The sequence below is a fragment of the Peromyscus maniculatus genome, chromosome 4 (assembly GCF_049852395.1).
Source record: "Peromyscus maniculatus bairdii isolate BWxNUB_F1_BW_parent chromosome 4, HU_Pman_BW_mat_3.1, whole genome shotgun sequence".
Lineage (NCBI taxonomy): Eukaryota > Metazoa > Chordata > Mammalia > Rodentia > Cricetidae > Peromyscus > Peromyscus maniculatus.
Window position 1 is genome coordinate 57,973,839 of NC_134855.1, and position 16,849 is coordinate 57,990,687.

The following is a 16,849-nucleotide window of genomic DNA, read 5'->3' on the forward strand; positions in this document are numbered from 1 at the left end:
TTTTCACTAGAGATGCTTCCTGGGCCTCTTTTCTGCTTTGCAGTGAGTAGAAGCACCTGTTTGGATGAAACATTGTAGACACAGCTGGGCCTGGAGACTGGATTTTTCCCTCTAAGTGTATGGGGGAAAATTTATGCTTGGAGAAAGTGAAGTCTCATCTGTTCCAGGTCATGAGGTCGATTTGGGAGGAGAGATTTTTCATGGTCTATATTTGGGGAGAGAGAAGCAGTCAGAGGCTCTCCGACACAGTAAGCTGCACACCAAATCCAATGAATATTTTATTACATTAAAACTGACATTTTGATCTCCATTGACTGGACTCCTAAATCTACCCCTCACCAGATAATGGACTTCAAGAGGGATTGGCAGTGTCATTTATGGGCCATCTCATATACGAACATCCTACGTATTGCTTTTTCCTGTCTCACTTGGAAAGTCCCCTAAGAGAAATCAACGGTGATCATCCAAAAGTCCTCTATAAAGGAACTTTGGTACATGTTCACAGGCTATTTCTCACCGTAGGCTAACTTGTTTTGTTTAATTCGTCTTCTCGTTGTTCTGTTGTTTGATTTCTCTACTAGAAATAAGCCCCTAGGGCTGGAGGGATAGCTCAGCCGTTAAAGGCTAGGCTCACAACCAAAAATATAAGAAATAAGCCCCTGTGTCAAACAGGAACCTTACACAGAATGTGATTGGACATTCACCAAATGAGTAAATGAATGATGATCAAAATAATGAGGTTTTACAGGTAAGAAAAGTGAAGTTCAGAGAAATTAATAACATTTTCATGCCATCTGACTAAGAAAAAAAGATAGTATAAGAAATAACAGCTTGCTATCTTAATCCTGCCAAATGAACATTTATTCCATAGACAATAATAAAATGCTATCCCCCAAACTGAGATTTACAACTTTAAATATATACTCTAAAGTAAGAATAGTGAGGTGATTTTTCTCCAAACCAAGTTAGTCTCATGGCTAAAATACGAATTTTTAAGGAGATTCAATTGAGGACTACATTAAATAGTTGCATACTTAACAATGTAATAATGAGGACAGATTTATCAACAATCCCCAAGAAATATGTAAGTATTTGCTTATAACACTTGAAATTTAATGTACTGTGTACTCTCACATTTAAGCATGGCAAGAAACTGATGGTTGGGCATGTAAGCCAGGCAAGATAGAAGTATGGGGGGTCATTAGGTGGCAAAGGGTCAAGACTGCCCAGCTCCAATGTATCATAGACCCTTGTTCTACACCCCTAACTGTGTGTGGCTGGTGGGGAGTGTGGCAAAGGAAAGGAGAAGAATGGTCATATTTATTAAGCATTGTTATTCTAGTATAGGAGATATATTCTAGTTTCTTGCTGCTACTATAACAAATTTATCACAAAACCCAGTATCTTAAAAAAATACACAGGATATATTATATTCTATTTGGAATGTCATAAATCTGAGGTCAGTTTTCACTGCATTAGCAGGACTGCATTCTTCCTGAAGACTCTGGAAGGCTTCATGTTCTACTTTCTTGAGATACCCGTGTTCCTTGGCACATGGCCTGATTTATCCATTTTTAGTGCTGGGATTCACAAGCCAGCCCTTTTCTCACTGTGCCCACTCTGACCCCCTCTTCTGTTTTGATTACATTTTCAAGAACTTCTGTGACCACATGGGGTTCACCTGGGTGATCAGGATAAGAGACCTATTTGAGAATCAGTTATTTGGAAACCTTAACCCCATATGCTGCCTTAATCCTGATTTCTAGGTAGGATAACGTACACAAGTACTAGAGATTAGGAAATGTGGGACCCTGTGATGGGACCTAGTCCATCTACCATGAGATCTGGGGACTGTTTTAGAAGTACCTTTCTACATCCTTTTCTGGTGATGTTTCTGGATAACTATTCTGAGAATGTCTTTGTTTGATTGCTTGTTGGTTTTAGAAGAAAGGGTGAATATAATCTTTCAGGCCAAGTAGGCCTATGTTCAAATTCATGCTTCACCAAATATGTGGGTAACTAATTTGGGAGAGTTATCTCTTAGAAACATTTATGAGGACACATAAGACAGTGAACATATTACACCTTCACAGTTCTAGCAACTAATATATGAAAAGCAAACTTTGCTGTCTTCTATCTTCCACATCCCTATTCTAGCTGTGACTCTGTCTCCAACTCCAACTCTGTATGAAGCAATCTGGCTTATGTTGTAATTCTCTTAGAGTCAATACTGTGCCGGGTTCTGGGAATCCAAGAACAAAACAAGTAAAGTGAAATTGGCAATTGCACCCAAAAGCCATGATCCCTAAGAGAAGGTAGATTTTGGAATAAAAAATGAAGTTTAGGTTATTTCATGAACCCAAGGCAGCCTAAAATAGAAAGTCTGGAAGGATTTTCTGTATAAGTAAAATTTAAGCAGAGATGTTGAGTATTTCCCAATAAGGTCTCTGTTGGCACTGAAGCAGAATAGATCCTCCTGATGAAGGAATCGCCTGAGTCCTGCAGGATACACTCTTGTCTTCCTGCTCCCTACCACCTACCACATGCAGAAACACTGTGAGGTCACCATGTGGAAACAGCCCCTATACAGTCAGGGGAGCAAGAGCAAGCTGCGCTGACTGAGGAAAGATGCTTATTAACATTAGCAAAGGTGGTCTCCAGCCTTTCTTAGAGTCAACCTCAGATCTGGTTGGGAGGGAATCAGAAAAGGGAGGCATGAAAGGGAACTCCTAACACAGAACAGGCATGCAGAGACCCCGTGGATGATGCAAAACCTTGAAGTGTGAACAGGAGGAGCTGTAATAGGTTTAAGCAGGAGATTTAAAGGATCTTTTGTCTTGTCTATGAAGCTGCTTTATCTTAAAGTATAATTCCAGTTCAGGAGTATAGTGCTGATACCTCTTGCCAGTTACAGTCTTTGCCTTGTTTAAATATGCACTGCATATTTATATCTGAGAAGCGGGGCCTGGGCAACTTCCTACAAGAACTATACATCAGACGGCCTTCTTTAGCAAGTGAGTTAATTAGAAGTAAAGAGTAATAGAGTTCTTCCACTGTAACTCCCTTCCTACCTCCCTACAGTTACCCTTCACTGCTGATAATTGATATTTACCATTAAAGCGAGAGGTAGAGGAGGCTTAGCTCGATGGTCTTCAATTTCATCAAGTTCCCAATCCCACATCTGAATATCTAGACATTGGCAAAGATTAGAGAGACGTGTGGCAATACAGATAACATCAGCAATCCGACATGAAATGATTATTGAAAGCCTGGCTGGTTCTAATCCTATACTCATATGACCTGAAGGAGCCAGCAATGACATCCTATGAAGTGGTGAGTGTTTAATTTTCATAGTTTATGGTTTTGAGGAGTTCAGATTGTCTTCACTTCTGTTGAACAACTGAGTGAAATGAGACATTTATTATTGGTTGGTTTCTCTGGCAACTTCACATGATTTTCACTGAAAACTCTATGTGGTCAAGTTTCCAGAAATGCTTTACCTGTTGGACTGAATCCTTGGAAGAGTAGCACTCACTGGGAATGGCAGAGCTATTGTTTCTACCCGTGTACAGCACAGTTGTGGGTACCAGTGGACAAGGAAGGCACTTTAGTATCAAGACACAAAAAAGCATTATTTCCAAAACAAAAAAATAAATAAATAAATAATGCCACTAATTGAAACTATATATATAGTTTCAAGTCAACTTTTCAGACAGAATCCGTAAATTATCAGTCTCTGCAAAACCAATGGGTAGATAACTTAGTCCTTAATACGTAAGATTCAGCTGAAGTTCCAGAATCACACGGAACTTCTGGACAAGGAATTAAATCTGTTGGTGAAATGGTATAAGAAGTAGGAAGATGTCTAAGTCCTAAGCTATTAATAACTTATGGAAAAGTATATGATGATTTCCAATTACAGTTTATGAAGGACCTGATGTCACAGTTATTGCTGATATTTCCACAATCGAAGATGATCAGTGGTAACAAATGAATTGAAAATGGTAAAAAAAATAAAATAAAATAAAATAAAATGCTGACCGAAAAATCAGAGGAAGTCTTTATGAGAATGGGGATAGGAAACTATTTCACCTTTGCTCTTAAAGGAAATAAGAAATTGGGAGTCATATAAGCTTATACTGTTCTTCAAATATTGAATGAAAAAAACTTAGAAAGATTAATGAATGAGGGTTGGGAGATGGTTCTGCTGGTAATGTGCTTGTCATGTAAACACAAGGACCAAGGTTTGGCTATTTCCAACACCAGTGGAAAAAGCCAGGTGCGTGGCTGCCTGCCTGTTGTCCTAGAATTGGGGAGGCAGAGATAAGTGGATCCAGGTGGTTTGCTCATCAGCTAGTCTAGCTCAATTAGTAAGTTCCAAGTTCAGTGAGAGACCTGATCTCAAAAAAAAAACAAGCTGAGAAGTGAATGAGGAAGATGAGAGCATTGATTGACCTCTGGTATCCACATGCATGCACACTTATATGCATTCACACATATATGCATTCACATACTTGCACACACCCACATGAACACCACACACACTAAAAAGATTAATAAAAGAAATGAGCTAAGTGGTCTAGCGATATTGACACTTAATTTAGATTAATGTTTTCCATGTGTGTTACAAACTTTTAAAATTATTTCTATGTACTCAAAGGACGTAGGAGCCAGGTACATGGTGGTATACACCTGCAATCCAAACATCAGAGAGAATGAGGCAGGAGAATTATAAGTTTGACGGCAAGCTGGGCTATACAGCAGCGTGTGTGTGTGTGTGTGTGTGTGTGTGTGTGTGTGTGTCTAAAATATTGTACTATATAAAAATCCCTATGAAAGACTTTCCAAGTATTTGTCTATAGTGGCTTGTGTTTTTCATGTTGCATGGATAAACATTTCACTTATTTTCATCTCCACTTGAATATAACCTTAAAATGTACATATTACAAGCCAAATTAAAAATAGCCTGCTGAAAAACATCAATGAGTTTCTAAAGTTGGGGACAAAAAAAATAAAATAAAATAAAATCATTTCCAAATAACTATCTAATAGCCATAGCTCAGACTATTTAATCAATAATAAAAAAAATTAAATTGCTTAATAGCATCATGAGTAGCAGAATTTTCATTGCAAGCACTTAAAAGTGGAATCCTAGGAGCAATCCTAATGAAATTAAATTCTGCTTGAATCAGTATTGTGTTTTAAAGATGTGAGGCATTTCATCAAGGGAATGGGAAGTCCCGCACATCACTGCATTGAATCCAGACTACACAAAAGACCATAATTAAACAATTTGCTTGTCATTAGTCATGCAGATTTTTAAACTTAGAGCTTCTTGCTTTGACAAGCCTAAGCCTGGAATACTGAAAATGTCTTAAGTCAAAGTACAAGGTAAAATGATAGAACCTAAATGCAAATTTCTTCATGCTTAAATACAAGAGCACTGAGTCACTTTAGTAGGTAAGAATGGTTTTTAAAAACAAAACTGGCTAGAGATCATTAAGTAATTCTGTGTAGCTATAGTTCCAAAGTAATACAGCATATAGATATATTCTACTGTCAACTCACGAAGCTCTGCTGTTGAGGGACCACATCACACTCCTCTAAAACTGGTATCAAATGATAAAGTAAAAAGTCAGATAACTTTCCTCCAAAATGTTGGGGAAACCACAGAATCAATTTCCTAACTGTTTGAAGACATATGCATAAAGTCACCACTGTGCATCTTTATGTATTAGAGTAACTATGGAAATACAATATACCCAGAGCAAACAAAACATCCTGTCCTGTAAAGGAAGAATCTAAAATAGGTTGTGATCTCAGTTATAGCTCCCCAGAGCAGCTGTTCATCCACTCATTAGGTTAGAGCACAAATCATCTGACGACTGTTAATGATTAATTTGCATCTATGCTAATTAATTTGTGAACTGCTCTCTGTTTTGACAGGATTATTTGTTTCCCTAGAGAATCTGCCTTCTAAATCTCTAGTGGATCTTTGGAACAGATTTTTCTGTTTCATTCAAATGCTGTAAATATGGCTTCCTTTTTAAAAGTTATTCTCTGCTAACTGTTGTGGCACTATTGGGGTGCGTTTATACTAGGCACCGCGGCACCGTGGATTGCTCCAAGTAATGGAAAATATGTACACACTGAGAGCACAGTTGAAGTATACAGGCAAAATTCAGTATGTCCAAATGGAGAAAAGGAGAGAGGATTTGGACTTCTAAACAAATTTGATATAGTTGTTCTTTATAAAAGCAGTGACATCAGGCTTATACTGACATATACTGACATTCATGAACTGTGTGAATGTGCAACAGCATTAAAAAACAGGAATCCTACACAGCCTCTTGTCCATGGAACATGGTAGTCCTTCAGCTGTCTTTGTAAAGCTAATGCTGCACTTCATTTTAAGATATGCAAACACATTAAGAAATTCCAATGGCCTATAAATATTAATGTTTTTATCCAAATGTTAGATCAGATTTTACAACTGTGATGTAATTAAAACAAAGCATATAAACAGTGCTGTGCTGAAACACTGGCCAGAACTCACACACACTGGTGAGGGGTTGCGGGTGGGGTCAAGAGCAAGGTGAGAACAAGGGAATCAAAGTTGATTCAGGTCATTACAAGCCCTGCTTGGCATAATTACACATCCCGATCCTTGTTGTTAAGAGTCCCAGTCAGTCCGCTGGAAGCAATTCTGCACTTAGAAGAACTGAACTGGTTAACTTAAACCAAAGCTCCAATATGTTTGATATGCTTTTCATACTGTTTTACCACATAGGTAATTTTCATATTAAAATATTAGTTTAACCAGCAATGTTAAGCACTGAGGGGTAAAGTTGTTTATTGTTGTATTAATCCTGTCTTTGTTTTCTAAAGAAAGACATCTCCATCTTATTATCGCTCTTCTTACCTGGAAGAGATTATTTTGATGAGGAAAGACCAAGCAAGCTGCTTTCCTCCCTTCTCTGCATATCTAAAGCACACATCTAAACAATGCATTCAATGGGGACCAAAAGCCCTGGAGTGAAACCGGTAAGTAAGTGATTTCTCAGAGCCTTGCCTTACTTTACACAAAACACACAGGTACAGAAAAACTATTTGCTTTCAACAAGTTGGTAGCTGATATGGGCACATTTTAGTTTTCAAGAGAAAAATTGTACAAGGAAACACTAAATCTCAAAGTCAGGTAAGAACCCACAGTTACTCACATTAATGGTCAGGTAAGCACCCACAGTTACTGATGCTAATGGTCAGATTTTTGTTGCAGGGCAGGGGGAGCATAACATGAGACCAAACAGAGAGCTTACTCACATTCCTTTCAGGCGTTGCCACATCTTCTCGGTCTGTTCCCCAATGAGATACTTGTAAGTGGCGTTTTCCAGTTCTTCGATGTCCGTATCAGTAGACCCCATGATGATGTTCCTAGGACAACACAGTTACAGACAGTTTCAGCCGCTAGAACAAGCATTCCTCAGTCCATTACAAATCTCAAGCATTACACAATAGCATCTCTTATCTATCAAAACAGTTCGGAGGCGCAAAGCTGAGAGAAGCCTCTGCCAGAACTGCTATCGACTTTGACAGGCATATCCCCTGCTCACATCATCCCCCTCAAGCGGACAGCAGTATAAACAGATGCTCTGACCTCACAGGAGCACTCCGCACATGTGAGCTGCTACTGTACTACTGACCGACTGCTCATGCTGTCCTCCAAGCAGCTCATCTGTTACTGTGGCGTGCACAGAAGCACATCAGAATTCCTACAGTTTACGAGCTCTATTATGCATGAGAGAAACGTGAATGACTTTCGCGCTCCACAAGAAGCTGAATTCCCCTCTAGCAGCTGAAGGAGAGCAGGATGTAATATGAAAACAGATGGTAGGAAGTGGTACACAGCAGCACCGCCCTGAGAAGAAAGTGCCTGTTTAAATACCAAGGCTTTTGTCTCTTAATTGATCTGGAAGCGACACTTAAAAATATAGCAGACTCCACCATCAAACGCCGCCAATATTAATGACAAACGGGGAGAAAAATAACACATAGAGCCATGCAGAAGACAGACCCCAGGGCTCCACAGGTTGTTATTGAGAGAGTGTGTCCATCAAGGGATGCTGTAATCATGCTTATTCACCTTCTCCTAGCAACTCTACACAGTGGGTAACTGCCAATTTAACCGGGGAAAACACTGGCAGCTGCATTCAGCCTGCTCTGTGAATCCTTGGAGGATTAAAAACGAAATAAAATGAAATGAGTGTGAATGCGTGTGTGTGTGTGTGTGTGTGTGTGTGTGTGTGTGTGTGTGTGTGTGTGTGTGTAGACAGTGAGAGGAAAGATTAGAGAAACTGATGTTGTGGTATTTGTGCATGTTAAGAGAAAAAAGAGAAAGTGGACATAAAAGGAATCAGCACTGATTGTCTGCCAAGCTTCCAACACATGGCAAGCTTTCTTTGAAACAAGCACAGACCCTGAGCAGAGCTCCATAATATCTGTTGCTCTCTGCAAACTGCTAAGAAAAAATATCCTCCCAAGTCTTGTCTCTTCTTATTTGGTGTCTCACATGCAATTTTGTTCATTCGTCCAAGAAGGCTTGCCCATTGTCCAGTGTCTTGAGGCTTCAGGTATCCAAAGACAGGTAATAATATCCAAAATTTAGTGAGGATTTCAATGTATAGGCATTGTTATCAGGACTTCATACATACAGCCTTTTAAAAAGCTGTAAGGTAGGTGACATTCCTACATCACTGTTGAGAAAACAGAAACAAATGCTCTGGATTTTAAAACCTGTTCTTTAAAGTGAGTGTGATTGTTTTATTGGCAGGAAATTTCCAATTAAAAAAGTGTTTCTGTCAAAAGTCATTTATGTTATCTAATAGTCAAAGCTGCGATATGAATATAAGAAGGACACTTGCAAAACTACAGAAAATGCCTTCTAGTTTATAAATGAAAGGATGTTAACTCAAGCAAGCTTCAGTTTTCTTCTCTCTCAAAAAAAAGTCATTTTCCAGAACTCAATTCTCTCAAAAGAGGTATTTTCCAGAACTCACTCAAACTTAATGTCACCAGTTATCATGCAGCTTTCTACACAAACTTACTTCTATGAGTGGCTGTCAGGGTTGTCCAAGCAAGTTTATCTTTGCTCCAGAGGTCACAATTTCACCTTTACTGTACCTTCCTTTATTATCTTAGATACCTTTATTTAGTAAACTTCTCTCTGATTTTTCTTAATGCATATATGAACAAGATACCTGGATTCTGTTCTCCAAGGTGAACCATATCCCAAAATATGCATAAAATTTCATTATTATTTATGACTTAAAATACTAAAGTCTGAGTCTACACTACTTTTCCCAGAAATAAACTTTCTAAAAGGCATGAAATTCTAAGCCTTTCCATTGACCAGTTTGCCAATAACCTTGCAGGGTATGGAATGCAAACCCTGAGGTTTATGTGGGGAGTCTCGTTCCATTATTACAACTCGTTTGCTCTATTTTCACCATGCTAACACTACTATTTCTTAGTATTTATATGATGGGGTATACTGATTGAGTCATTCGATACAAAAACTATGCAATTCTTTTATTAAATGTCTCACAGTAAATAGCAACTCGAAGCTCTGAAAAGAGGGGCAGGGCTGAGAAAATGCTCTGAACATAAGCCAAATCAGAGCTAGCATGCATCTTAATTCCTATGCAGTCCTTCTTGCTTTAATTCTACTTGGGGCCAAGTTATTTCAATGATAATCAGTTCAGGAATGGTGACAGAAGTTTATAGACTGTCTTTAGTATATACTGATGCTGAAGTGATACTCAGTAGATTCTGTCAACAAAGTATCTGGGCTAGAATTCCCGTTCTTTCACTGAAAGAGCAATATGGTTTTTTTTTATGAGTTATTTACTATCCTGTGCCTCTTTCTACATGTTATAATAAGGTTAATATCATCACTTACTCATGGGTCTGATACAGTAAATATGTTAATATACTTGGTGATTTAAAATAGCATATGAAGCATAATAATTGCTTTATGACTATAACCTTTCATCATTGTTGATACAGTTTTATACTTTTATCATTTATATTCTATTTATTTATTCATCAGGTTTACTAATAATAAATCTTTTCCTAAATCATTTGGTGTGAAGTATTACTGTTTTATATTCAATGGTGGTGTTTATTTTGTTTAGAAACTATATCCTTATTCATAAGTAAACTTATTTTAACTATTTGAAGCAATATTTGTGTTCAATATAAGACATCATATGATAAATACTTGAAAAAAATAATATGAAGCTTCCAATTTTGTAGCCAGAAACCATCACCAGGTGGGAAAGATAAATTGTGACATATTCTGACCCACCAGTCTCTGCAAGCAAACCACATTAATATTCTTTTGTGACAACTGTACAAATTTATACATTTGAAACAGAAAAAAAAACAATGACTAAGTAAGATGCATGAATCTAACTTAGCAATAGAAGTGAAATACATCGTTCCAAGAAGGTAAGGAAGGGTGGGAGTAGCGGGAAGAAATACATTTAAATTGTGTCAAGAAGTCACACAGCCTGAAACATGACTCTAAGGAAAAGTAGATTAGATTCATCAAGAATTTAAACGAACTGAAAATATTATTTCATTTACAAAACATTATTTTATGCCTCTTTAAACTAAATTTTTAAAGTTATGCTATAGCAGTGGGTCTTATTTTAGAATGTTCATTCATGCCTGTCAGTATGATTTGTCTCATTCATTCTTGGGATTCTTTCCTGTATAATTGGAGTCCTTCGAGAAAGCCCTTATCTCTGCTTACATCTTTCATTTTCTGACCCATGTTTTCCTCTCCCAGTTTCCAAGTTTCAGTAATGATATTAGGACTTCTTAATTTTTTATATTATTTTTTAATTTTATAATTTAATTTTACGTATCAGCCACAGATTCCCCTGTCCTCCCTCCTCCCCCTCCCTGCCCTCCCCCCATTCCACTCCCCATTCCCATCTCCTTCAGGGCATGGACTCCCCTGGGGATTCAGCTCAGCCTGGTAGATATTAGGGCTTTTTAAATTTTATTTTGAATTTGTTTTTATTCATGGTGAGCAATATTGACCTAAGTTTTACTTGTAGATATCCAGTTTTCCCAGAAGCATTTACTGAAGAGGCTGTCTTTTTCTAACATCTACTTTTGATACTCTTATGGGAAATTAAGAGACTGTACCTGTGTGAGTTTGTTCCTTAGACATCTATTTTCTTCTATAGGTGTGTTGGTTTTATGCTAGTACCAAATAGTTCTGTCACTCTGGTCCTGTGGCATGATCTGTACTATGATCCTTACATTGTTGATGTTTCTGATTAGGATCTACTTAGCTACTTAGAGTTCTCAGTGCTTCCATATGAACTTCTGGATTGTTTTTCTAATTCCAAGAATTATATTAGAATTTTGTGGGGATTTTGTTGAATCTGTATATCACTAGCCATTTTTACAATACTAATTCTGGCAATCTTTGATCACAAGAGTTCTTTTCATTTTCTGATTTCCCTCAATTTCTTTCTTCAGTATCTTAAAGTTTTGATTGTGGAGGTCTTTCACCTCCATGGTTAGATTTATTCTTAAGTATTTTATTTTTTTAAGCTACTGTGAATGGTATTTTCCCTGATTTTTTTTCCTCAGGAAGTTCATTATTTATACACAGAAAGACTACTATTGATTTTGTATCAATAGTATACTATTGATTTTGTATCAATAGATGTCTAATAGTATACTTAAGTATAACTACTTTAGCATCTTATTTTTTAGTTTACAAGAAAAATAATATAGAAAAGTGTATGCAAGATGATTGTCTGTAAAGATGCTTGCCACCAAGCCTGACAATCTGAGTTTGGTCTGTGGAACCCATTTGGTGGAAGGAGAGAACTGACCCCTACAGGTTGTTCTCTCATCCACAGACACACACACACACACACAGACACACACACACACACACACACACACACACACACACACACACACACAATAGAAATAGATATAGATAGATAGATAGATAGATAGATAGATAGATAGATAGATAGATGATAGATAGATAGATAGATAATAAATGTATTTTTAGTTAAGAAAAGCATTCACTTTTAACAACTGGCAAACTAGAAGATTCCCATGAAATAATAATAATAATAATAACATCAGAACTGAGAAAATAAAGATCTGGTAAAAAAAAAATACCTCAAAAGACACAGCACAACTGCATCTATATAAACTGAAAATGTCAAAATGTAGGGGGTCTGAGAAACAATGATTGCAATAAAATTATAACAAGTATAGTTACGTGTCACCTTGTATTTTAATAACTACATGGGGAACATGAGGATAAGGCTTTAATTCTGAGGAGAAAAAAGAAGAGAAGAATGAGGAGGAGGAGGAAGAGGAGGAGGAGGAGGAGAAGGAAGAGGAGAAGAAGAAGAAGAAGAAGAAGAAGAAGAAGAAGAAGAAGAAGAAGAAGAAGAAGAAGAAGAAGAAGAAGAAGAAGAAGAAGGCACTTAAAACTAAGGCCCTTCCAGAAAAAGCTAAAAACCACACAGAATCAATCTGTAGATAGGAATATATGAGTGTTTCAAGCAGATATTTAGGGTAAAAAGTTTTCTCCCTCTCTCTTTAATCTCTGGTGAAAAAAAAATCCTTCAGGAGTTTTAACCATCTATGCCCTTGGATTAAAACTTACTCTACCAGCAAATAAAACAAGATAACCAAAAGTTGATAACACCCCCGGCAACCAATATAAATAAGAGAAGCAAACTTCTTGAGAGGAATAAATTCTCAAACACAATGTTTTAAATTCTCACAGGTAAATTCAGTCAAATGTGAGTTAAGAATTCAAAATTATAAGTCTCATTAATCAAACTACTGTGAGTGAAAGGTGATAGATGCCACACAGACTTTAAATACTGGAGTGGTGTGACATCAGGTCTATGTTCAAGCACTTCAAGCAAGTAGAAAGTCAAGATGTCAACAAGAAAAAGAATCCACCTTAGGCTTAGGAAAAGAATTACAATGAATTTCTCAAAACAAAAATGTAGCCGTTGGAACTATATATTCAAAAGCTAGAAAATACAGCTAAATCTGAGATACATCTGCTGACATACACCTATAATTAGAGCAGTGTATGGTGAGGTAAGAGGGTCATGAGTTCAATAGCAGCCTAGGCTATGTAGTGAGATTCTGCCTCTAAATTTGTTTAATTAATTAATTAAAGGTAAGTCTGAAGAAAACTTCCAGAATATATAGATAGGCATCTCTATGGGTTGATATAAATGGAAATATTTTCAAAGGCAAAGATTAAAAAAGATTCAGAAATAACTTTTATTGTATAATTCTTTGCATGTTCCACAAATAGAAAATAGTCCAAATACAAAAGTAGAAAATTTTAAAGAGTAAATAATTAAGAATACTCCAGAATTGGCAAAGAGAGAGAAGAGGAAAGGAGGGAAGAAAGGAGGGAGGAAGGGAGGGAGAAAGGCAGGAAGGCAGGAAGGCAGGAAGGCAGAAAGAAAGAAAGAAAGAGAGAGAGAGAGAGAGAGAGAGAGAGAGAGAGAGAGAGAGAGACAGAGAGAGAGAGAGAGAAAGAAAGAAAGAAAGAAAGAAAGAAAGAAAGAAAGAAAGAAAGAAAGAAAGAAAGAAAGAAAGAAAGAAAGAAAGAAAGGAAAAGAAAGAGAAAATCCAGATTTTGGAAGCAGAGAACATGATGATTTATCATTCAAAATGAATCCAGCTTATGGGAAAGACCAAGTACTAGGAATCACTTTAAATCACCACAATATGGACAAGTACATAGTTTTTAAACCACTGAAATCAGGTAACAAAGAACTCAAGAAAGAGAAAACAAACATGGCCAGTATGAGCTCAGGCTAACTTAGTTGAGGGAGATCAAAACACCATGTGGGAAATGGAGACTCATGTGGGAAAAAAAGAACAGCGCTAGAAGAAAACTAAAAGAAATGATGAAAGAAATTTTCCTGGAAATCTGGAGTTTCAAAAAAGTGAATACAAGGATGACTGGACTGCTACTCACATCACCAGGGAGGCTACCTGGAAAACAGGACCCCAAGAAAGATACAGGGATCCCCCAATGACGGAGAAATGGCTGAGATCTACATGAACACCCTGGACATGAGTGGGAGTAATGAAGGGCGAGGGTCGAGGGAAAGAGAGCCTGTGGGATTGGGAGGTCCCAGCTGGATCAAGAACAGAGAGGGAGAACAAGGAATAGGAGACCATGGTAAATGAAGACCACATGAGAAAAGGAAGAAACAAAGTGCTAGAGAGGCCCACAGAAATCCACAAAGATACCCCCACAATAGACTGTTGGCAATGGTCGAGAAACAGCCGGAACTGACATATTCTGGTGATGGGATGGCCAAACACCCTAATAGTCGTGCCAGAAACCCCATCCAAGGACTGAGGAATCTGGATGCAGAGATCCATGGCTAGGCCCTAGGTAGAGCTCCGGGAGTCTAATTATCAAGAAAGAGGAGGGTTTATATGAGCGAGAATTGTTGAAACCAAGGTTGGATAAAGCACAGGGACAAATAGCCAAACAAATGAAAACACATGAACTATGAACCAAAGGCTGAGGGGCCCCCAACTGGATTAGGCCCTCTGAATAGGTGAGACAGTTGATTGGCTTGATCTGTTTGGGAGGCATCTAGGCAGTGGTACCAGGTCCTGTGCTCATTGCATGAGTTGGCTGTTTGAAATCTGGGGCTTATGCAGGGACGTTTGGCTCAATCTGGGAGGAGGGGACTGGACTTGCCTGAACTGAGTCTACCAGGTTGATCTCAATTTTCAGGGGAGGCTTTGCCCTGGAGGAGGTGGGAATGGGGGATGGGATGGGGGGAAGGGGAGGGGGGCAGGAGGGGGGGAAGGGGAGGGGGGAGAACAAGGGGATCCGTGGCTGATATGTAGAACTGAATGGTATTGTAAAATAAAATAAAAGGAAAAAATCATTTTAAAAAAGTGAGTAAAAGAGATGCACTGTCAACATTTGGAAGTAAAGACAAAGGAGACTCTTGAAAGCAATAAGAAAGGAACAAACTCCAGCAACCAAGAAAAAGAGACAAGACGGATGGTGTGTTTCCTTCAGCAGTCACAGAGGACAGTGAATGTACCATGGTGGGTTTCCTTCAGCAGTCACAGAGGACAGGGTCATATAATGTTTTTCAAGTATTGAAAGATAAGAACTGTCAACATACAAAATAATATCCTAAGTGAGATTAAGACAATCATAGATAAAGGAACTCTAAGAAAGCCTACCCAGCACTCGGGAGGCAAAGCCAAGCGGATCTCTGTGAGTTCGAGGCCAGCTTGGGCTACCAAGTGAGCTCCAGGAAAGTCTCAAAGCTATGCAGAGAAACCCTGTCTCGGAAAAAAGAAAGAAAGAAAGAAAGAAAGAAAGGAAGGAAGGAAGGAAGGAAGGAAGGAAGGAAGGAAGGAAGGAAGGAAGGAAGCTCAAAACATCTACTTTAAAATAATGCCTAGAAGAAATTCCCTTAACAGAAAGGAAGCAATTAAAAGAAAATTGGAACCTCAGAAAAAGGGGGAAGATCATGGTGGAAAAAATAGATAATAGTATAGCTTTTATACACACTTGAGTTTTAAGATGAAACAAAAAGTATAATGTCACATATTGACATAAGTGTCTCTGGAAAAAGTATTAGTTATCCATGAGAGAATAAAGGGGTTATAAATGGTAAGCTTTCCACACTTAAGCTGGTGACACAGTAACAGTAATACAGGGTGGTATTGTGCATAGATAATATGGTGTTTGGAGTGAGTGCTATTGAAACCTATTCAGGAAAACACACTTAGATAGTATAAATAAATCAAAATAAAATTCTTTAAAATGTGTTTAACACACAGGGAAACAAGAGAAAGAAAACAGAAACAAAAACTGCAAAACACAAAAGAACATGACAGTCTTCTGCACGAATATGTTAATAACTATAACAAATGTAAATAATGCATATAGTTAAAGAGATTGCCATGACAGATACATAAACATTGCCCAACTGTATTATGCATGCAAGAAATGCACATTGATATAAAGTCACAAGTAAATTTAAAGAAAACGTACTGGGGAACCCTAGTCTTCTATGGTGAACAATAAGCATGCCAGACCAGAGGGAAATCTCTGACTAAAACACACAGTAACTATGTTTCATGCATTCCATGGAGACACCAAAATACTCAAAAGAAAATTAAAATTATTTTCAATGCATGTAACATAACTCCAAATGTTTTATATCTAAAGTGTGTGCAGAAAATACTTAGTAATCCATCATATAGACATAAGCAAGTCGGTAGAAAGTATCATTAAAAATATGAACAACAAAGTCACTGAAGGAGAAATGGACAGTTGGTATCACTGAAGTGCTCTGATTATTTACATTTAGTATAATTTTAAGTGATCCAGTAGAGTTTGACATACTCTCCCATACTCCATATCTTTGGCGAAAACGTCAGACAATACCAGATACCAAGAAAGAGATGAAGCAATGGAAGTTTTATTCTCTTTTATTCCAAATATTGTTGATGTCTAGAAATGCTTAAGATGCACATACACTAAAATGCTTTTTCTACGTGTAGAATCGAGGCATTCTTAAAGCACTGGTGTTTTCCTACTTAGCCCCACCCCCCATTTTCTGAAGTATTCATAAAGCTTGACATATTCATAAAGAGGATGATACATGACAATAAGTCTACATGACTCATGGAAGTAACACTGGGGGAAACTTGAGCATTGTATGAACTTAGAATATAGTGCCATTCACTCATTAACTTGCTATGCTGGTTAGTGTTT

General features: G+C 37.6%; 1 protein-coding gene across 5 annotated transcripts in view; it reads right to left on the minus strand.

Moving 5' to 3' along the window:
* The window catches only part of Pde1a (phosphodiesterase 1A), a 292,768-nt gene extending 284,755 nt beyond the window's left edge, over nucleotides 1-8,013 (minus strand). For 2 of the 5 annotated variants that reach the window (XM_015990555.3, XM_042275550.2), the window contains exon 1: nucleotides 7,324-7,434. In XM_015990555.3, the coding sequence (XP_015846041.2) occupies nucleotides 7,324-7,424 (101 nt within the window). In that variant the 5' untranslated portion in view covers nucleotides 7,425-7,434. The other 3 variants (XM_076569764.1, XM_015990557.3, XM_042275547.2) reach the window with 3 other exon arrangements.
* Nucleotides 8,014-16,849: the final 8,836 nt, after the last annotated feature.